This window comes from Rattus rattus, chromosome 6, assembly GCF_011064425.1.
Source record: "Rattus rattus isolate New Zealand chromosome 6, Rrattus_CSIRO_v1, whole genome shotgun sequence".
In the NCBI taxonomy this organism is placed as follows: Eukaryota; Metazoa; Chordata; class Mammalia; order Rodentia; family Muridae; genus Rattus; species Rattus rattus.
In genome coordinates this window covers 26,790,019-26,813,179 of record NC_046159.1, presented here as the reverse complement: position 1 = coordinate 26,813,179, position 23,161 = coordinate 26,790,019, and the positions used below count along the sequence as shown (strand labels likewise).

At 38.3% G+C, this 23,161-nt stretch overlaps 1 protein-coding gene across 4 annotated transcripts in view; it reads right to left on the bottom strand.

Annotated features, from left to right (window-relative positions):
* Nucleotides 1–23,161, bottom strand: part of Wnk1 (WNK lysine deficient protein kinase 1) — a 124,411-nt gene that overhangs the window by 9,413 nt on the left and 91,837 nt on the right. Inside the window, exons 10-26 of one of the 4 annotated variants that reach the window (XM_032905783.1) lie at nt 22,890–23,012; nt 20,547–21,008; nt 19,458–19,742; nt 18,669–18,766; nt 18,407–18,569; nt 17,781–17,897; nt 17,263–17,436; nt 17,003–17,060; nt 16,780–16,902; nt 14,748–16,192; nt 12,855–12,938; nt 10,904–10,987; nt 9,819–9,879; nt 6,630–6,694; nt 4,240–4,898; nt 3,024–3,226; nt 778–972 (exon numbers count right to left, since the gene is read on the bottom strand). In XM_032905783.1, the coding sequence (XP_032761674.1) occupies nt 778–972; nt 3,024–3,226; nt 4,240–4,898; nt 6,630–6,694; nt 9,819–9,879; nt 10,904–10,987; nt 12,855–12,938; nt 14,748–16,192; nt 16,780–16,902; nt 17,003–17,060; nt 17,263–17,436; nt 17,781–17,897; nt 18,407–18,569; nt 18,669–18,766; nt 19,458–19,742; nt 20,547–21,008; nt 22,890–23,012 (4,399 nt within the window). The remainder of the gene's footprint in view (nt 1–777; nt 973–3,023; nt 3,227–4,239; nt 4,899–6,629; nt 6,695–9,818; nt 9,880–10,903; nt 10,988–12,854; nt 12,939–14,747; nt 16,193–16,779; nt 16,903–17,002; nt 17,061–17,262; nt 17,437–17,780; nt 17,898–18,406; nt 18,570–18,668; nt 18,767–19,457; nt 19,743–20,546; nt 21,009–22,889; nt 23,013–23,161) is intronic. The other 3 variants (XM_032905780.1, XM_032905781.1, XM_032905784.1) reach the window with 3 other exon arrangements.

The window sequence follows — 23,161 nt, the reverse complement described above, 5'->3', positions numbered from 1 at the left end:
GAAATGTTCTGAATAAGACTAAACAAAATACTATTTTGGAAAGTAGAGTATGGATCAAGAACTTGATCTTAGGATATTCCTCTCTTGGAGTCACTTCAACTCTATGGAATTTTCTTGTTTTCCTTACTAAATCCATGTTTACTATGTATTTAAAAAAAAAGTAGATGTTAAGACTAGTCATTTCAGTATGCTGCTATCATGCTTAGAAGTTTAAATGTGCACCTAGAAGTGCACATTGGGTTAAAAAAAAAAAAAGACATTAGTTTTTAAAAACCGCTAGCAACTCCTTAGAGTTTTGTCTACAAGTCTTGGCTTAGTGTGAAATGTTAAGGTCTAAATCTTAAACAAATTATATACATAGGCTGTAGATGCAATGATCCCTCTTTAAAAAGAAGCAATTTCAGAGCTGGGTTTGATGGCTTACATCTAATTCCAGCACATGGGAGGCTGAAGCAAGAGAACTTGTAGGAGTTCAAGGTTAGCCTGGGTTCCACACTGAGTTACACATCAGTAGAATCTAGTCTACATAATGAGGTGTTGTCTAAACAACAACAAACAAGAAGAAGCTATCTTACCAGACAGCTGGAAGCAAGGAGGCCAGTGATTCTAATCCCTAGTCAACTTTCCTGCTAAGCTCTATAGCTAGTCATTGCTTAACAACTCAGGCTCTTTCTACTCAGCTGATGGCAGTAAGGTATCCATCTTGCTTTTGTAGCAAGTAAGGCAATATTTCTATTTTAATGCTTCTGGAAGATGGTGGTCACTTTGAATTCTTACCTTGACCTGGAGCAGAAAGGCTTGGTACTGAAATGGCACCATCACTGGTAAAGGCTGAATAGAGGTTGTCACTGGAGGGAGATGGCTTAAGAGGCTGTAACAGCTGGTTGTGCCCAGTCTCTGGGGTATTGCCTGGGGGATGGAGGGTCTGTTGGGGGTGTAAGACTGAAGTTCCACTCTGACCAGACAGGTTACCTGTTCAAAGATAAAAGTATGACAAACCATGTAGAAGGGGCTGAAGATCTGTCTCAATTCGCTACGCATTCGTGAAGCACTGGATTTCATCTCCAGCACCACAGAAACCAGGGTATGGTGGTCAGCATGTCTGTAATCCCAGGACTTGAGAAGTGGAAGAATGATCAGGCATTCAAGGTAATCCTTAACTGCACAGTGAGTCTGAAGTTAGTTTGGGATTCATGAGACCATATCTTCAATAAATAACTAAATAAATAATAAAACAAACAAAAGAAAAAACATATAAACCTTTCCTAATACACTTATTGTTTCTGTTTCAAATTTGTCTTGAGAGGTAAATGAAACAAACAAACCTAAAAAATGACAAATGCACAAAAATTTTATTGATATGAAGGTGAGAAAAAATAAGTTTATAAACATAGGATCATTATGAATTGCTCAAGAATGATAGCTTAGATAACATGTAGAGCTCACTAGCCTGAGCAGAATGTACAGTTAAATTAGAATATAGACACAAAGATTCCTTTCTATTTAAATAATCACTGTTTTCTGCCATATTAGAAAGATGGTGATCATACAAATAGGATGTTAGTCTCTGCTTAGATTTCCTTATAAACATGCACGATATAAGACATATAAATATGGCTGGAGAGATGGCTCAGTAATATTAAGAACACTGGTAGCTCTTGTGAAGGAGCCAGCTTAGATTCCAAGAACCCACACGGCAGCTTACAACTGTCTTTAATGTCAGTTCCGGGGATCCAACACCCTCTTCTGAACTCAAGACAACTTATAAATGTAGAACAAAGCTTAAGAAATAGGACATAAAGAAAGCGTTGAATGATGATGTAGGTAACCACTGACTAGTATTTAAAACTCCTTTTGGATAAAGAAAATGAATAAAAATAACACTTAGTAGGGAGTTATGAATTATGTCAACTGCCCATAATTTCTTGGTTTCCAAGTTACTAGTGAAATAGAAATGCACTAAAAATTACATCAAAACCAGAGTCCGAGTCTGAATTAGCCACTCTCCTCTACAGACACTTCTCTCTAAGTTGCACACATTGGTCAAGTACTCAAGAAAAGGCCTGAATCACTCTGAGTTTCTAGACAATAGAGAGCAGGTAAGAAATTTGCAAATACCTGCTTTCCATACGTCAACTAGACTTGGAGAACAAGTGTGAAACCAACCTTCTTTTAGCCCTCTTCTTTAGCTCTGAAGCCAGTTAGTTGTCATATACTACACAATTTTAACGAGGACAAAACTTTCTATCCCATTAAAATAGGTATAGTGTATTATGAAAAGTTATGATTTTATATCTTTGATTAGAGTCACCATCAAGTTCCTTATCCTAAGACAGATACATGAGATGCAAAGCTTCATCTAGGGTTAATACTACTTAGGTACACCAAGTCTCTAACAGCTACATTAAGTTTATGCAATTATGGCCAATTCACAGACATTTAAAAAAGAAAAAAATCTTGAGGCTGGAGAGATGGCTCCCTGGTTAGGAGCACTGGCGACTCTTCTAGAGGACTTGGGTTCAACTCCCAGCACCCACGGAGCCACTCACAACTAACTGTGACTCCAGTTTCAGGGGCTATGACACCCTCACACAAAAACATGCAGGCAAAACACCAATGCACATGGAATAAAAATAGATTAAAAAAGAAAGAAAGAAAGAAAGAAAGAAAGAAAGAAAGAGGAATCTTTAGTTTATTAAACAGAAAATAAATTTTTCTTCTAAATGCCCAAAAGCCTGATCAAATATTGCGTTGTATAAATTGACAGAGCTAAATGTCTATCCTGAAGAATAATCATAAACAAAGACTGTTAGTAAGATAGACAGTAACACCGATTACATTTTTAAAAAAAGCCTATTTCTATAGTGTCAGAGGTTCAAAATACACAAGAGGTAGAAAAGTCAAAGAAGCAAGAAAGCCAAACACCTTTGAAATGTAATAGAAGTTAGCCAATGTGCAGCAGTAACATACATTGTGGGATACAGACAAAAAAATGACTGACTTGACAGCTTCCAGCTTTTTACCTGAAAGCTGAGGGCTTTTGTTGCCCAATGAGCTGCTGCGACTGGACTTGCTGCCTTTGCTTTTAGTAGGCCTCCTCCTTCTCCCTGACAGAGGAGCAGCTGGGGGAATAATGACAGCAGGGGGAACCTTGCCCAGTTTAGTATACAAAGATTCAATTTCATGCTTCTGGCGACTCTGCAGGTCCTGAATCTCTTTAAGATGTCTAGAAAAGATAACCAAACATAGATAAAAATATAACCATCATTGTTGAAGAGTTAAAGCGTGTTCTTAAATCTGCATTCAAGTGTTTACATAGCTATGAATCCCTTTGCTAAATGTGCTGTGAGACTCTACTTTGACAATTCATTTTTGCTGGTCTCTATTACACAAGACACATTCCAGCAAACTCCTATTTAAAGATTTATTTATTATATAGAAGTACACTGTAGCTGTCTTCAGACACCAGAAGAGGGCATCAGATCTCCTTACAGATGGTTATGAGCCACCATGTGGTTGCTGGGATTTGAACTCAGGACCTCTGGAAGAGCAGTCAATGCTCTTAACCACTGAGCCATCTCTCCAGCCCCCTCCAGCAAACTCCTAGTCTAGATGATAGCATGTTACAGAAAAAAAAAAGGACTTGAGGCCATACAAAGGGTAGGTAAAAATGCTACTGTGATCCAAGTGATAATCAGCAAAACTGATCACAATTATATACTGTAGTGCTATTATTAGATTCATAGTATAGACTAAGAAACAACCAAGAGTTGTTGTTAGTTATTAACAGAGCTGGAGAGATGGTTCAGCAGTTAAGAAAATTTCCTCTTCTTGCAGAGGACCTGAGTTCAGTTGGCAGTACCCACATCACAGCCAACAACCATCCGTAACTTAGGTCCAGAGAATGATACCGTCTTTTGTTCTCCATGGGCACCATGCATGCACATGATGCATATACATCGTGCAGGCAAAATATTTATACACATAAACAACTTTCTTTAAAGGTGTCATAAGCAAAAGTAATTTAATAATATAGAAGTGTTGAAGAGATCCCAAAAGTAGAAATGCCATGGGTGCTGATGAGTACAGAACAACCCATGAATAATCTATCAGGTAATTTTAGCTTTTGTGTATCACTTTCTGTTCAAAAGGGACGTGAAATTAGCATCTGTATTGAAAAGCTATTAGACCAGGTGAGACATAGTATCTAACACTATTTTACATGAAAAAATTACTTACTTTTCCCGTAGTCGTCGCAGTTCTAACCTTAAGTCTTCATCTTCAATGTCGGACTCATTGTCACTACTCATGTAAGAGGAGTTGAATGAATTACTAAGGCTTTGACTTAGAGTCTGGATGGGAAGGCTCTTTGAACACAGGTGAGGGGGAGAGTGAGGACTACCTGAGCCATCCTCTCCACCCCTACTTAGAAAGGCAGCCTCCAAGTCTGAAGATGGCCCATTCAGATGGGAAGGTTCTGCCAGCTCAGGCTTCTCCTTCTTTGGTATCGCAGCAGGAATAAGAGTTTGTTCTGAATCTCTGAAAGGAGAGGTCACTAGTCCCTCTTTTTTGAGCTCTGTGACCTTGTCCTCAGTTCTTGAAACAGAGAAACGACCCACTTTGTTGGCTGTAGTTGTCACCTGAAAACGTCCAACCTTGGTAGGCTGTCCTGTTTCTGACTTTGCTTCTGGGGTCGGTGTTTTATGGGTACTGTCTGGCACATCTAAGGAGATGCCAGAAACAGTAATTCCATTAGGCTCTGGCTTTACCAGGGTACTCTCTGGACTACTACTTGAAAGAACTGATGACTCGGATGTGCTAGATTCAAAATGAACAGACTTTGTATCTTCTGACCTATTTTTACGCTCTTTCTGGGCATCATCCATTGTAACTGAAACCTGGTGGAAAAAGAGAATGAAGTATAATTAAAAAATGATGTCCCTGGGTGGAATGGTGGTGCACTTCCATTCCTAGCACTTCAGAGGTAGAGGCAGGTGGCTCTCCATAAGTTTAAGTCAACATGTTCTATATAACAAGTTCCAAGCCAATCAAGGCTACATAGGAAACCTTTTCTCAAAAACAGACAAACAAACAAACAAACTCCAAAAAGCACAAAGCCAAACGAGAGAGCAAGATAGACAGAGAGAGAGAGAGACACTGAGAGAGAGAGAGAGAGAGAGAGAGAGAGAGAGAGAGAGAGAAAAGAGATTGTTCTATTTTTAGCGTGGACAGTTAAAAAAGAAAAACCTGCTGGTGATGTAGCTCAGTTGGCCAAATGTTTGCTTAGTATGAATGAGGCCCCTGGGAGAAATCTCCAGGACTAAATAAACCAGAAACAATGGTGCATGCCTGTAATCTCAGCGCATTGGAGACGGTGTCAGGAGGATCAAAAAGAAGTTCAAAGCCACCCTCATATACACAGCCTGGGCTGGAGAGGTTAGCTTAGAGAGGAGAAGGGCCAGGAGGGGCAGGGCAGGGAGGGGTGAAGGTGAAAGGAGGATTAGTGAACTTGTGGCACCTCTTCTCTTAGTGTCTCTGATCACTGTGAAGTAAAGTGGATACCTATTACAGAGAACATTTGCATACAGTACTGAGATACATATTCTCAGTGGCTGCTGACTAAATGATTCATTTTTACCTCTTATGTGACTTGACACAAATTCATATCTCAGTCAAATTATAAATAACAGGTTATAGAATCTTGAATGTTTCTTCTGAATAGATTATATACAACAAACCTCAAATGCTAGAATCAATAGTAAGGCCATCCGAGCCATGACTTGTTCATCATATAAACTCAGTCCATTCCAAACTCTTAGAACCTCTGCTTGAATTAAAAAAAAAAAAAAAAAAAAAAAAAAAAAAATCACCTACAATCTTCTTCAACTCCAAGGACTATCCCAAAAAATAATGAAAGTGTTTTAGAAAATAATTCTCTATGTATTAAGGGCCAAAAACCCTCACTGGTTGGACCAAGGTGGGAAATAAAATGTAGTATCACTTGATGCTGATTTTATTTGAGGGCTGAATCCTAAGAAAAATATTCTAAACATGGAAGATATTTTTAGATGTTTGCTATTACTTTCGTTAGTGTGTTGGAAAATTACAACAAGGAACAAAAGAATGTATAGGTAAGCCAAATGGCTATCAGGGAAAAGGATCTAGAAAAGATCATTTAGAGAAGCCAGTTGTTAAGGGGGGTAGGTGGAAGAAAATATGTTTGCATTTTCTATAATTAGTAGTAATGATTTATGAGGTAAAGAATAGAGCTATAAAATGGTATATAAAATACACCATTAGATTGATAACTATGTCCTAAATATATATATATATAATATATATTTCTCCTTTTGGTGAAGACTGAATTGAGGGACGTGAATATGCTACTTCAGTGTCCTAGAACTGAGTATATCCTAGCCTTCTTTTTACTTTTTGAGAAAAGCTCTTACTAAATTAAAAGTCTGGACTTGAACTTACTCTGTAGTCCCAAGAACACTCTGAACTGATGGCCCTCCTGCTCAGGGTTCTCGACCAATTTTCTAGAATCATAGTCCATGCCACCCAGTTTGGCTAAGAGTTTTTACTATAGACCCTGTCCCCAAAAGAGGCAAAGAAAATGATTGCCTTACCTGAAATCTCCCCATCTTAACAACACCAGCTCCTGAGCTAGTTGCTGTGACATGAACTTCTGTGCCTTGAGAAACAGAAACAAGAAATAGGAAGACAAAAGCAAATTAACATCTCTTTTTAGTTTCTTTGCAATTTCACCAGTAATGTGACATTAAAGATTCCTTTCCTACCCTTACACAACAGTCTGCTAATAAACTTGTTCTGTGTCAGACTCCCAAGTATGTATGAAATTACAAAGTGTGCAATCAGTTAAACATTTGTTTTTAAAATTTTCATTATTGCTATGGTTTGTTTGTTTCTTTCTTTCTCTCTTTCTTTAAGATTTATTTATTATATATAAGTATACTGTAGCTGTCTTCAGACACACCTGAAGAGAGCATCAGATCTCATTACAGATGGTTGTGAGCCACCATGTGGTTGCTGGGATTTGAACTCAGGACCTCTGGAAGAGTTCAGAGCAGCCATTGCTTTTAACCACTGAGCCATCTCACCAGCCCATTGCTATGTTTTCTTTATGATGTGTGTATGTGGGTATGTGCTTGCATGTAAAACAGCACATGGGAGAGGTCAACTTTCAGGACTTAGTCCTCTACACAGGGTAGACTCTGGCAATAGAAAGCAGGTTGTCGGGCTTGCGTGGCATTTACCCTTGAGCCACATCTCTAGGCAATATCATTTTTTGCCTTTAAGCACACACACAAAGAAAATAAAGAAAATTACATTTATTTATTTTGTATGTGTACATGTGTGCACACTTGTATTCTATAGAATGTGCGTGGAAGAAAGGATGTCTACTTGTGGCAGTTGGTTTTCTTCTTCCACCTTCTAAGTCTTAAGATCAAACTCAGGCTGACAGGCTTAGCAGGAGGAGCTTCTGCTTGCCTGACCATCACACTGGCCTTTCTTCGGATTTTTAAGTTCTCTGAGAAATAGTCTCTTACAGATCTATACACTACAATTTTGACAGATGTTACTAAACTGATTGGCAGAGGCTTTTTCCATGTGGCTGAGAAAGCAAACTGCTTTTAACTTTGTTTTGTATTTTTGTTATTATGTATTTTCATAGTCATGTCTTTTAATCCCAGCACCTGGGAGACAGTAGCCAGATTTGAGTTAAAGGCTGGTTTGGTCTATAGACCAAGTTACAAGATAGCCAGGGATACACAGAGAAACCCTGTCTTAATAACAACACCCCCCCCCAATTATGTCCCTATTGTTTTTTTTTTTAAAAAGATTTATTTATTATATATAAGTACACTGTGGCTGTCTTCAGACACACCAGAAGAGGGCATCAGATCCCATTACAGACAGTTGTGAGCCACCATGTGGTTGCTGGGAATTGAACTCAGAACCTCTGGAAGAGCAGTCAGTGCTTTTAACCACTGAGCCATCTCTCCAGCCCAGTCCCTATTGTTTTTTAACTTAGTCTGAAAAGTTACTACTACTGCCTACTCTGGTTTGCACACCAAACTTATTAGTAACCTGTTTTACGGTATTAGTAAAAACTGTGATTAGTGGGACAAATTTTGCTTTTGACCATTTTTAGAAATACATTTATTTTGCACAGAGCCATGCTCATCCACGTACTATTATCCACTGTAAGAGACTTGTGTGACTTGAAAAACCCTTTTAATAATCTTAGTATCTGGCCTTTACAGAAAAGTTTCAGTCGAGCATAGTAGCCCATATCAATAATTCTAACACTCAGAACATAGGAGCATAAGAATAAGAGTTCAAGGTAATCCTTAGCTACACAGTAAGTTGTAGGCTACCCTAGGCTACATGGGAGCCTTTCTCAAAAAACAAAAGCAACCAACCAAACAAAAAAACCCAAACGGTCCTGGGCTCTGCTCTAGATAGTTGGGGGAGAAGATAAGTATGCTTAATTAGTTTGGGTTTTATTATTTTTAGTGTGCCTTCATGACATAGAAACATAGGTTTATGGTATTTTCATACATATACTTTTATGATTTTTATACTGATATTTTATGTTGCACCTGTGATTTATTTAGAATTTTACCTTGGTCTAACTGCTGTTCATCTTGGCATTATACAGATCACTACATAGTTGTCCAAACCATATACCAAAATTTCCTATCTTGCTATGTGCTATGGTAGTACACACCTTTAATCCCAGCAGAGGAAGCAGAGGCAGGAGGATCTCTGTGAGTTTTGAGGCTAGCCTCGTCTACATAGTGAGTTCTAGAATAGTTGAGGCTATGTAGAGACCCAGTTTCAAACCATCAAACTTACTCTACTGGTTTAAAAAGCCATCTTTTCAGATTTTACATGCTTCCCTATCCTGCTTTGTTTTTCTGAGACAAGGTCTGACACAGTATCTCACACTGGCTTGCAACTCATGGCAATCCTCCTGCCTTAGCTTTCTGGATTCTGAAATTAGACCTAGTGTTTGTATTTTCTTTTATTTGGCACACCCTGTCACCCCTCAAACCCCAAGTGATGTAGACTTAACCCAAGGATTTGTGCCTATAGATTTTACTCCCAGCCCTGGGGTGAATACCAGTTTTTATTATATATATATATTTTTTTTTCAATGCATCTAAAACACATTGGAAATCTAAACTTTGTTCATTTCTAGACTTTCTATACTGTTGTACTCATTTCTCTGTTTTGTTTTTAATGAGAGCAAATTCAGAAGATAATTGCTTTGAAAATAAAAATTATAATGTCTAAACTAATAAATTAGTACCTTAAGTTTTTATCAATAAAAAAATGTTATGTCCAGGCTTTTCCAGGTAAACTACATTTCTATATATATTATATGTTTCTATGTAAAAATTACAAATCTTAATAGTTACCTGTCAATTGACTACTCCTAGCCTTTTCCCTGCTGACACAGTTATTATCTTGCCTCTGCTGTGGCACATCACCACACCTGGGCTTGTAAATTGTTTTTTATAGTAACAAAGGATCTCATTCTATAAAACCACACAATGCTTATTACATGTACCTCTTCACCCCAATATAATCATTCAAGATTCATTAGTCCATTATTTCCTACCTTAGAAATTAGCAAAGTTCTTCAGTCATGAAAGCATATAAATATTTTCATATATAAGTCAAAAGTACAACAATATTGTCAAAAACGTGTCTTTTAAATAGTAAACTGTATTATCATTTACAGGTAGAAATGGGTTCAATAAAACAAAAGGAAGAAGGCATCTCACCATCCTTTTGAGGTTGACTTCCTGCTTCTGTAACTGCTGTTGAAGACATCGTAGACAAAGGCTGCAAAACACATACACATAGATACCAGACAATCTTCAGTTTTAATCATTCTGACAACTTTTGTTTTTTTACCTTTCCTCTATGTAAAATAGCAGAAAGATAGTATATACAAGGAAATACTTTAATGTAGTGGGGTTTTTTTCCCTCTTCTTTTTTTTACAACCTAAAGGTTGGATATAGAAAGGCAGTTTTTAGAAAAAACATTGAACCTTAACTCTTTACTATTGTCTTAGTTTTCAGCACAAAAAAATTTAAAATTACATTTATTTATGTATATGTGTACAGGTGCCAGGAGAGACCAGAAAAATGCATTAGATTCCCTGAAGGTTGAATTACAAGGAGCTGTGAGCTGCTAGAGAGTTGGGGTGCTAGGAACTCAACTCTGGTCTTCTCCAAGAGCAACAAATGTACTTAATTGCCAAGCCATCTTTCCAGTGTCTATCACAAGATATTTAAACAGTATAGCTTAAATATTTATTGGGGAAAAAAAATTTTTTTTGAAGCAGGGTTTCTCTGTGTAGTCCTGGCTGTTCTGGAACTTATCCTATCGACCAGGCTAGCCTTGAATTCAGGGATCCACCTGCCTCTGTCTCCTGAGTGCTAGGATTTAAAGGCTTGAGCCATCACTGCCTCACTGAAAAATAGGCTTTTTTGTTTGTCAAGACAGGGTTTCTCTGTGTAGCCTTGGCTGTCCTGAAACTTGCACTGTAGACCAGGTTGGCCTTGAACTCAGAGATAGGCATGCACCACCACCACTAGAAGGTAGTTTTAGTAAAAATATTGTCATAGGGGTTTAACCTCTTCTAAAACACAAAATTCATAAGCTCGAGCTATTATCTAATTCCCTGAGGGCATCTCTGATATCTTTTTCCATAGATACATTAGGGGTCGGTGTTACTCTTTCAACAATCCGTGCCGTTTGTTAACAAGGACTTTGACTAGGAATTAAGATAATCATCTAGATTATAGTTTGTGCTAGAAAACACTTTGAAGACTGGTTTTTATCACAGCATTAAAAACTTACACCAACGGCGGGTGTCACTGGAATAGTCTCTGGACTAAGTGTTCTTCTCAACTGAGCATCAAGATCTTCTAGGGGTTGCTGGGTCTAAGCAAAAACAATTACAGCACTGTAAGTTGTTTAGCACCTTCAGAGTCACCATATATAGCTAATTTATAGAACATACATTATTTTATGCTTTAGACCACAACATTTGTTGTAATACTGAATATGAAACCAGTGCATATCAAGTTGCTAGTCTATCAGTCTTTGGGACAATTCAAGAACATTTATGCTTTTGTAGTTTCAGAACTATTTTATCTTGTGTTTAATATTAGTGACGTTACTGTTTTCTGTATGAAAATACATTCTGGAAAGTATATCAGAATCTATTGCTAGATTATATAACCACTTGTCTTTCTACACACACACACACACACACACACACACACACACACACACACTCTTTTTTGCTGTGTGGCCAGGTTAGACTTCAACTTGCAGTGATCTTCCTGGCTCAGTCTCCTGAGTTCTTTTATTGCTATGTCTGGCTCTTTCTCAGCTTTCATACATCTTTCTGAGAACTGCTCTCTGAATAAGAGATAGCATTAACACATCCTGTTGCTATCAAGGGATTGATCGTTGTGTCCATCTCAAGTTCCTTTATTACTCTCTAATCCTTCTTCTAATCTTGTTTTTCTTTTCTGTATGCAAGCTTTTATCTGTTAACTTCACACATTTCTCATTACACTTTTAACTTCTCTAGATTTCTTATGTGACTTGCTATGCTTCCTAGGTTAGTTGCAAACTTCTGGGTTCAAGTGATACTCCCCAAACATGGTGCCAGGCCTCTGAATACCTATTTCTAACAAGAACCAGGCTAAAAACTACATTCCTAATTATAAGCTTTTCCTTTTCTCCTAAACTTTTATGGCTTGACTGGTAGTGTCTATTTCTGTTGGAGTTAAGACTCTTATGGTACATTCCTTATCCTATCATGTCTATTGAAAATTAAGATCAAATAAGTAGGATAAATACATACTGGGCTTCTTATGTAAGCAAATTTGTCATGTTTTTCTTAAACATAATTTAAAAATTAATTACAAATATCATTTCAAATTTATTTGCTATTTCATATAAGAAGCCTTTTCAGGTTTACAATGGATTCAGAACTGCTTTCTTGATTAGAATGCAATTAAATGCATTGGTAACAGTGGTGGGAAAAGTAAATAGTAACTTAAATATTGTAAGTAATTATGACCATACTGTACTTTAACTATTTCACTAATGAAAGAAATGATAAACACAAAAGGGAAAGCTTGTGAGCCCCAAAGGAAAGCTGTACCAGTTACCCACGTGCTTTCCACCCTTCTCTCCCTGGAAATGGTCTTGCTATGTAGGCCATCTGTCCTTGTACCTAAAACTATTTTTCTTGACCCACCCAAGTGGTGGGATTATAGATCTTTTTTTTTTTTTTCCTTTTTTTCAGAGCTGGGGACCGAACCCAGGGCTCAACTTACTCTTTTTTTGCTTTCAAAGTTTCATCTTATTTCTGTGTGCCCGTGGTGCTGTGGTGGGCGGCACTTATATACGCTGTGCATGCAGAGGCTTGCAGTTGTTATCAAGTGTCTTCTTTGATTGCTTTCCATCTTATATATTGAGACAGGTGCCTCATTTGAATCCTAAACTCATCATCTGACTAGTATAGCCAGATACAATTTATTATTTACTTGTTTATTGAGGGAGGGTTTATATAGCTCTGGATGGCCTGAAACTAACAGATCCACTTGAATGCTGGGATTAAAGGCATGTGCTGCCATGCCAGGCCTGCCAAATATAGTTTAAAAGAATGCTATTACTAATTCATAGCCAAAATGAGTTGGAAGTCAAGATAAATAACACAATGGAGAATTTACACACACTTGGTGAAGAAAAAAGCAGGGGCACAAAAAATAGTTTGTTAAGTTAGTGGCACCTGAATTAGAGACGGTCCGGGAAAAGGTGGCAGCTGCTCACAGGGTACAGTACCAGCCGAAAGCTCAGTACCCACCGGCGGCACCTATGATGATGAAGGAGAATTCAAATCCATGAGCTACCACTGGTAAAAACCATATAATAAGAAAGAAAATTAAATAAAATGTGAAAGCAGACGAATGAAACTGAAGTGTGTCTACTATGGCACACTAAGTCACACTCTTCAGTCTGTCTTTTCTTTTTTTTTTTTTCTTTTTCTTTTTTTTGGAGCTGGGGACCGAACCCAGGGCCTTGCAAGCGCTCTACCACTGAGCTAAATCCCCAACCCCTCTTCAGTCTGTCTTAAAGGACAAAATATCCAAAGATATTATTATGAGAGTTACAATGAAACAACTATGAAACAAATAATAAAATACAGTGAAAGGGAAAATAAAAAGAACAAATTCTCTAAGTAGATAAGAGGTACAGTTAGGGGCTGAAGAGATGGCTCAGCAGTCAAGAGCACTGGCTGCTCTTGCAGAGGACCCAAGTTTGTTCCCAGAATCAGCATGGTGGCTCACAACCCCAGTTCTAGGGGATCTGATGCCCTCTTCTGACTTTGGTGGACACCAAGCACTGAGTGCCAAAAGAAGACCCATGGACAAATTTTTGAAGCTGCTCATATAAGAAAAATGAGACATTTCAAAGAAAACAAGCAGATTTAGAAATAATCAAGGTTCAAGACTGATAATAAAGGCATAAAATTATATTACTGTAAAGTAATTTCTGTTGGAGCAGAGAGAAAGAAGATGAAGATATCAGAATGGGAGGAAATCTGCAACAGCACAATTAAATACATTCTGGTTATTGGATTTTTAGAATGATATCACTTCCTCTTCCATTATTATTACTTATCAACTTCCAACTTTCTTTCTTTAATATATATGAGCATGCTGTCGCTGTCTTCAGTCACACCAGAAGAGGGCATCAGATCCCATTACAGATGGTTGTGAGCCACCATGTAGTTGCTGGGAATTGAACTCAGGACTTCTAGAAGTTAACTGCTGAGCCATCTCTCCTGCCCAACTTCAACTTTTTATTAAATCCAAATTTATATCAACGGAATCTACATTAAGGAATATTCATTCTCAACTAAAAGATGATAAACAAATTTTCCCCTGCTGGGGAAAAGATACATTTTGTTCCCTTTTGGGATATAGAATTCTTTACCATCTACTAATCTAGTAGAAATAACCTTTCCTTCTTTTCAATAGAGATTTATTATAGTGTTAAACTATTTATATCTATGTCTTTGTGGGGAATGTGCATTCTGAATGCAGATGCCTGCAGAAGCGAGAAGAGGTCAGATCCTTGGTGCTGGAGTTCTAGGTGGTTATTAGACTCTCGCACATGGGTTCTGGGAACCAAGTTTGGAACCTATGAAAGAGCAGCGTGTGCTTATAAATGCTGAGCCATCTTTCCCAGCCCTTGCTTTTGTGTGTGCGTGCGTGTGTGCACAACAAAGCCTCATTCTATAGTCAAGGCTGGCCTGGAACTCACTATGCCCACGCTCTCCTGGAACTTGTAATTATTCCTACCTTCTGTCATCAAGTGCTGGAATAATGGATATGAGGCAAAAGACCCAGGGAAAAACATGTATTTTATCTGATAATTCTACATTCTAAGAAAATTGTCCAACATAACCTAAAAATCTAGTCATATTTCAAACAAAGAGAACATTCTTGTGTTAACTGTACTTATATCCTAAAATGGCTGTCACTTTAAGACTGAGTGACGGACGAGTTTATATGCCAGGCACCTTCATGACTTGTAAGATTCAGGTGAAAATATGTAATTACTGAGGGAGGAAAGAAAAGTAATCATATTTATTTAGTCATTTTATGATGAATCTTACCACAGTCTTGGTTAAAGATGGCTTTGGGGGAGTTGTTCCAGGTTTTGCTCCTGTTGCGGTGCTGGCTGGGGCTGAGGCATGTGTGCCTGGGGTAGAAACTTGACCAGGTGTGCCCACTGGCATAACTGGCATGCCAGCTGTTCCTAAGGGTAAATTGGTTGGTGGCAAGCAAGTGCTTGTAGTGGAAGTCATGAGTTTACTTGGTGCTACAGCAGTGGTAGGGATGCCCGGTGTGACAGTCGTCTCTACTACTAAAGGTGTCTCCAGGGAGACAGAAGCATGCTGAGTTCCAGATGAGCTGTGTTCACTAAAGAGCGATCTCAGCTTTTCCTCCAGAGTCTTTATATCATCGATCCCAGGAGCTTTGGACTGGGTATCAGCATCCATTTCGGGACAGTGTGTGTGAGGCTGGTTGGGAAGTAGAGCTGGTTGAGGCTGACTATGAATGAGTGTTTGCTGTACAGCAGGCACATTAGCAACAGGTTGTACCAAGGGTGGGATAGTAGGTACTTGGGGTAATAAAGGTGTAGAAGTAGGTACTGCTGGTTGTGGGAGGACAGGTGTAGAAGCTACAGCTGATGAGATGACCAAAGGATGCACAATACCAGGCTGAGAAACAGAACTAGACACTGCTGTTCCAGAGGAGGAAGAAGAGGACGGTGCGCAAAAGGACAAACCCAATCCTGCTGTACTACTGTGAGATGCCTTGTCTAGTGAGTGTGCACTAACCACCACTGTTTCAGCTAGTGTAGGAGCAGATGTGCTGCTACTAAGTGGAAGGGATGGCTGTGAAGCCATGGCTGGGAATGGAGTGGTAGTAGAAACTGATGTCACTATGGCTACCCCAGCAGTATTACCTGCTACCTGTTGCAGTAATACAGTTGGAGGCTTAGCATTTGGGGCAGCCACACTACTCACTGTGGTACCTGTAGTTGTGGAAAATGTTCCAGAAGGAAAACTGCCTGTACTAGAAGCAATGCTCCCAGATGTAGAAGCCTGAACTGGCTGGGATGTTGTAGACACTGTGACAACTGCAGGCACTGTAGAACTTGAAACTGCACTGGAAAGTGTTGGTGTCTCAGACACAGACAATGTGGTGAGACCACCTGAAGCTACCACACCTGTGCTGGTGGTAACTCCCCCAATGCCTTTGTCAGTGGGCAGTGCACCCTCTGACTGCATCACTGATGTGGAAATGTCAGTAAGAGGGCTGCTTGTTATAGGGACTGATACTGATGGTGTGGATGCTGCTACAGTTTGGATACCAGCAATGCTAGTCAAAAAGGGAGAAAATGTTGGTCCTGGGTGATTAAAATTTGGAGGTGCTGTATTGGGTCCTTCAGTCATCTGACCATGTTTCAGTTCAGAAAAAGCCTGCTGGAGACTAAGGGATGAAGCAGAGTGAGATAAGTTCATTCCAGGGCCCTGAGATGTAGAGGCCGCAACTAGAAAAGAAAAAAATAAAGAAATTACGCTATTTAAAACATGTGGATTCAAAAAGAGTGTCTTTGAGGAAACATTATTGGATTATTAACAATGTTACACATCAGTAAGTCTTATAACTATTCCCAAGGAAATGACACGCTGTAAAACAGTATAGTAGTTTAACATAGTAAGGCAGCTTATAATTTCAAAAACCATCAAACATAAGACTAGCCTGAAAACAAAATTTATCTCTAAATATAGAAACACAATACTGTGTAGGTTCTATTTAGCACGCCTGGTCCTTTATGGCCTGCTGTCTTTCTTTCTTTTTCTTTGGAGAGAGGGTGTCATGTAGCCACCCAGGCTGACCTCAAACTCCCGATCATTTCCTCTTCCCTGTCTCCTGAGCATGAAATTACATGCACGTGTCATGTTCAACTCTAAATTTTATTTCAACATTATTTTAGTTCATTTCCCTCTTCTATGTTACTTTATTATTACTTTTAATTTTATACTTTTGATTTGATCATGAGTTATTGTTTGATCAAGCTTCCACCATACCAGAGATGCTGTAAGATTTACCAAAGCATGGCTAAATCATTCTTACCTGGATCTGGTATTTCACTGGTGAAAATTTTTGATTCTCGTAACCGACTTTCTGGAACTGGACTCACTATAAATCGTCTTCCAGCAGAATGAACAACTTGTGTTAAAGAACTGGTAGGAACACCTGAACAAAACAAATCATTGAAATTCATATATACTGTTATATATAAATAAAGCCTTGAGATTTCACTATTGGCACATACAACTTCAAAAGAAAAGCTTACCTATTTGTTGTGGCATGGAAGATACAGCAATTGGTTGCTTGAACTCTCCTTCTAATTTCTACAATAAGCAAAAGTAAAACTCTTCTCAAATGCAACCTCCATGATTATGCAAAGCAAACTGTCACATTTGATGCGCACATAAATGTTCATTCTCAGGCACAGAGGTACTAACTAATGCATCAGTGGATATTCTGCTTGATAAGTTAGGCAGTACAGAACTATTTTAAATACAGAACTAACTATAGCTATGGTGAACCTACCTGAGAACCTGGAAAGCCATAGTCATCCTTTCCTTGTAGATTCTCCAATCCCTGGTCACCCTCAGGCTCCACACTGACATCCTCGCTTAACATTTCATCAGCCTTTTCAATAATTTCCCGCACTTGAGCCACAAAAGACTCTCTCTCTATGGCTAGAATAAAGTCATTGTTCACCTATAAGAAATTTGATATCAATCTCATTAGTACATTATTTAAGCTTTTAGTCATTCAATTACCAATTCATTTTTATGACTCCAATCTGTACCTCAGCTGTACTGTGTATGTGGTATTTAAAATACTACTTTCCTTTATAAGACCCTAAACACATACACAGCTACATCTTAGACGAAAGCCATCTCTAAATCATAGAATCATGGGTTGGGTATGCTAGTTTTAAAGCAGAAAATAAAATTTATCATCAAAATGAAAGTGGATGGCAAAATACTGCATGGTTGCCTAGGACACGTACTTAAGACCATATACTATGGGAAAATGTGGAAATCCAAATGGAGGCATACCATAATTGTTGCTATCTCTTCAGGGTTGTCACCATCTAGGTCAAATTTAAATGTAACCATTTTCCGATTATGAGTCTCCAATTGACATTCTACTACTCGGTCTCCTTTATTTGAAACCTAAAATGAGAAAGGTAATTCATATTCTGATTTATTACTGATTTTGAGAAGTCATCTTGAAATTCCTTGAATCTTTGGGTGTGTATGTGGTTTTTTGAAACAAGGTTTCTCTGTGTAGCGTCCTGGAACTCAGAGATCTGCCTATCTCTGCCACTCGAGTGGTAGGATTAAAGGTGTGTGCCACTGCCATTAATGCCTTCAATCTTAACTGGCTAAAGAAATCCGAGAGGTCTTGCTCAGCCCTTGTGCTCTTTTCATCTTCCATTAACGAAAGTATCTAGTATCTTTGTTCTGTCAGCTCAAACTCCAGAGCTAAGTGCAACAACAAAAAGAAATGTGATAGTCAACTAACAGAGATTAGGTATATTAAATAAAAAATCTGCTATAAAATTATATATAAAGATAAGGCATCTTTATTTTAACCAAGTGAGTGGTTTAGATCTCATGATCTTTAAAATTAAAAGTACTAAATTCTTTAAGTAATACAAAGGTTTCAAATCAATATTTACATTTAAAATCCTCAGTTTCGGGCGAGAAGTCTTTTCATGACGAGAACGACTTCTTACAGATTTTCGATAATGACGTTTTGTCGTCCTCCCTTCATGCCTCCCGCTGGATGAAGGAGCATTCTCATTGCCATCACTCATACCAGAAGCAACATCTGAATGGGCACTTTGAGGGGGAAAATCATGTATAAGATTTAAAGGCATATTATTCTGAAGTTTCATATCATCCTGCCTATTAATCAAAGGAGTGTTTTAATTTACTTACCTGTCCACAGAGGAAACCAATGGAACAGGCTGAGTAGGTTGTGACTGTGTTATTGGAGTTTGTTCTGGAGGAGCAGCCTGAGAGACTCCCTGTGTACTCTGTGGATTGAAAGGATAATTCAAATCTTGCATTTATACATATGTATTTAAATATAAAATAATCATCCATCAATTCTAAGATGTCCCCTTTTATTTTTCTTGTTACCCCGCTATAATTCCTAGAAGCAATGAAGCTACTAGTAATTCTTAATATTCAAAATCTAAAAACAGTGTGCTTACATTTTCAAAGTTTCCAAAGCTAGTTTCTAGTATAGACTGTTGGTGTGAAGTCAGCCAACCTATTTGCGAGGCACTGTGAAACTACAATTTGCCATGCAGCCAGCATCTTACCAGAATGTGCAATAGGGCAGGTAGAGTAAAGTGCAGAGATGAATTCAAAACTGTATCCTAGTAGGACAAAAATGACTGCTGGGAGCGCAGCAAGATAAGATACTCTTATGAACTGCTAATGGCAAAAGTTTGTGGAAGAACAATGGCTAATGCACTAGCTAGAGAAGTGAAGTGCTAATAGTGTTAATCTTCTCTAAGGCAAACTCACTTCCCAACAAAACAGCCAGTGGCAACAAGGCCCCCACATTGGCATTTCATTCTGCTGTAAGACAAAGTCATTTAGAAGTTAGTTTAACAGTCTCTAAATGCATTGTAATAAGGGGAGCCTGGTTTTCCTTTTCTACTTTAACCCCATGTTCAATAGATGTTTTCTATATAACCATGCAGTAATTCCATTTACCTCCAAAACTGCTTGCTGGGAGGATGTAGTGGGGGGTTGTTGCGATAAACTCACTGCTGGTTGGGACACTTGAACCTGGCCTCCTACACTGCCCATAGGAACCAAAGGAGTTGATTCCACATAAGGCTGCACTATTGTAGGAAAGTAACCTTGGGTGGCCAATGCTTCTGTTGGCATAGGAGGAGGGGCTAGGACTGTAGAATGGATGCAAACAGAAGCCACGTTGGAAGAGGGAGCAATATTTGAATCTCCTGGGTATTGTGGTGGCAGTCGAGATGGGAAGCCCTGTGACAGAAATGAGGAAGGTGAGTTAGTGCAGGCTGGGACATCAAATTAGCAAATCAGTAGACGAGGAGGTGGAGGGGGAAAAAGCACAAAGCAAAGGACAGTGTCCCACTTTCTAATAATTTAAAGATCATTTTCAAAATGAACTAACAGATAACTTATGATACTTTATGAACTGCTTGATTTCCCCTTCTAGAGAAAACTGAAGTAGAATTCAGGTACTTAATTGCTCACAAAAAGGATCTATAGCAATCTTACATGGAAGAATGCAAAAATATTTCCCAGGTATCAGTCATATTATCAAATGTAAAGCCTCTAAATCTAAACCCTGAACTTTCTGTTAGTACCAAGATGCCTGGTCTCTTTACTCATCTACATATAAAGGAGCAGCTTGGTATATTTCACTAACCATATATATCCAGGAATATCTAGCTTATCATGAATACTGAGTTTAACTTTCTTCTAAGTTGTGTCTTTAAAAATGTGTAAGGAATCATTTGATAATATTATCCCATTAGGTTTTTTGAGACAGGGACTAGAACATGCTATATAGACCAGGCTAGCTTTGAACTTACAGAGATCTGCTACCTGCCTCTACTCTACAAGCATTGGGAACAAAGGCATACACTGCTATGCCCAGTTTTCCATTCTTATTTTTAGAATTTTGCTATTTATATTTTTTCTAGTTTGGAGTTTCAATTTTTGTTACTGATACTCAACTAGTACAATTTTCAAGTTCTTAATCATCTTCCATTAAAATCAAGCACTAATTAATACCCTCTGATTTGCTGGCTAACACAATACCTGGTACAGAACATCTCCAGGGGGAAGTGGACACTCAGCAGCTTGTCCAAGGTTAGCTGGTATTCCCATGGACTGAACTGTTGTTGGCTGTAGGAGCTGTGGGTGAACCTGACTCTGCAGCTGATTCACAGGCTGCAGAAGGGTTGGAAGCTGATTAGGAACTACAGTTGATGCCCCTGGGATTGAAGATGCTGTAGCAGATGAAGCCAAGGTGAGCAGAGGCTGATTAATGCCAGCAGCCATTGTTATAGGAACAGATGAGAAACCTGTTTGCGCCGTGGACACATGAGGAGTCGATATGGAAATTTGAGAGACAGGATACTGTGGGAATAAAGAAGTAGGGATTGGCTGTCCCATAGGAAGGAAATGAGCACCAGAGTGGACTGGAACAACTGAGGGTTGTGTTGAAACTGGGATGTGAGGTTCACCTTGGACAGTTGGTACTATCTGGGAAACTGGAAGCTGGGAAGGTAAAGAAAAACAAAACAAGACTTTTTTTTTAAAAAAAGCAAAGCTGCCAAAAGCAAGATTTACATATTAGGCAAGAAGAAGAAAACCAAAACTCTGAATACATTAGCATAAATTAACATGCCATATAAGAATTATGAAAGAATAGGAAAGACAAATATGCTAATAAAGTGTCTAACATCTCCAGACCTTTTGTTGTAGAAAAATTTGGCAGTGTTTCATTGTTGGCAATAAAAAGAGGACCTTTTCACAGGTGAGCATTTCCCCCTCTCTCCTTTCCGTTTATTTTTTTTGATTTTGAGTCTTGCTAAATAGCTGAGGCTTTCCTGGAGCTTGTTTGGTAGTCTAGCCTGCCCCCACCTCCCAAGAGTTAAGATTCCAGATATGTACTACAATACCCAGTTTTCTGCTTGTTTTTTGGCAGCATTTTTTTATGTTTCACCCACCATAATCCACTGGCATGTTTGCTATAACCTAATCTCTGACAGCTTATAATTAAACATAATTTCTTCCAGTGGAATTAGGTTTCACCAGTATTATATATCAGTTTTTAAAATGTAAAACAGCTCCATAAAGTGGGTGTAATTAACACAATTCACTGATTCTAGGAAGTTATCACTCATTATTCCACTAATCTGTCACTTTAACATCTTAGAAATTGGGATATACGTACTAATTAGAAGGATGTATTAGTTATTTACTTTGTGGTAAATAAAACTATAGAGCATTTACAGTTGATACTGCTTTAGTTAGTTCTAAGATATGATAATAACAATATTCTATGCACATATGATGCATAAATGAAGCTGATAAAGGTTATTCATAAGAACATACCTTCTACAAGGTACTTCCCAAATGACTGAAAGAAAGAAAAAAAAACCCAAAGACCAAACAAAATAATCCCCCAAACAAAATAAAAATCCCCCAAGGTTTTTTGGGGGGCAGGGTGGGGGTAGGGGTGAGTGTGAGGGTGGGTATAGCAGATAGTTAAGGTTTTTCTTGAAATTTTGAACCACCTGCCTGAGAAATCTCAGATGCGTCAACATGCCCATCTTGTGATGGGTAATCCTGGCTTGAGTCCACTTTAATTGGACTCAAGAATAAAGTAGGAGAGTAGTACTGTAAGTCCCTTAGTGTGTCTCTGAGAGGATTTCCAGAGACAACTATATCATAAAGATTCTGACCTCTCATGAATTTATATCTTCAATGAACTAGAAAGTAGAGGAACTGTGGAGGGCAGGGCCTAGGTAATGGTGGGGCTTTGAAGGTTTTATTTTGACTTTAACCTCTTCTATGATCCTTGGTGGCTATAAGGTAAATAGTTTCTTATGGCATAACCCTTCTTCCATCCCTTGCTACAGGCCTAAAAGCAATATAGCCTGCCAATCATAGATGGACTGAAACCTCTGAAACCACACAAGAAGAAAAAAGCTTCTTTCCTTACAATAACTTTCTACTTATTTGTTAGTAATGAGAAGCTAATTATAATTAAACAATGAGTTAGTATCTGTAGGCAGTGAGGGGAAAAAATACTGAAGTTTACAAGGAAATGAAACATTGTGGCAAATCTAAACTATCAGATAGACTTGACATGTTTCTAGAGAATGTCACAGGTTTACTTACCAAAGCATCTCCATCTAACCCATTAGTTGCAATACTTTTAACTACTTTATATCTATAAATCTAATATCTCACATTTCATATTGTCACTGCTATCAGCATATACTGATTTACAATAAATAAAAGCGTAAAATGGGAATGATTTTTATTCCACTTTAACAGATCTTTAACTATTTGAAGAGAAGGTAAAATCTGTAGGAAGGGACAAAGTACATAGATATCATTTGTAGCATCCCTTCAGACATTTGAGTTTACCTGAGTTCCAGCTGACACTTGAGGCTGACTCACTGGCTGGGCAGGGCCTTCACTGGAAGACGCTGCCTGTGGAAGTGAATACTGTACTGCCTGTTGAGGAGGTACAGTCGGCTGTATTCCCTGCTGCGAAGAATAAAATACAATGTTTCAGTTTTTGAGAGGGATTTTGCTATGTTACTTAAAATAAGCTTTTTTTTTTTTTTTAAAAAAAAAAAAAAAAAAAAGAGAGAACACGGTATTATCCTGTAGCTCTGGAACTCATAGAGTCTGCC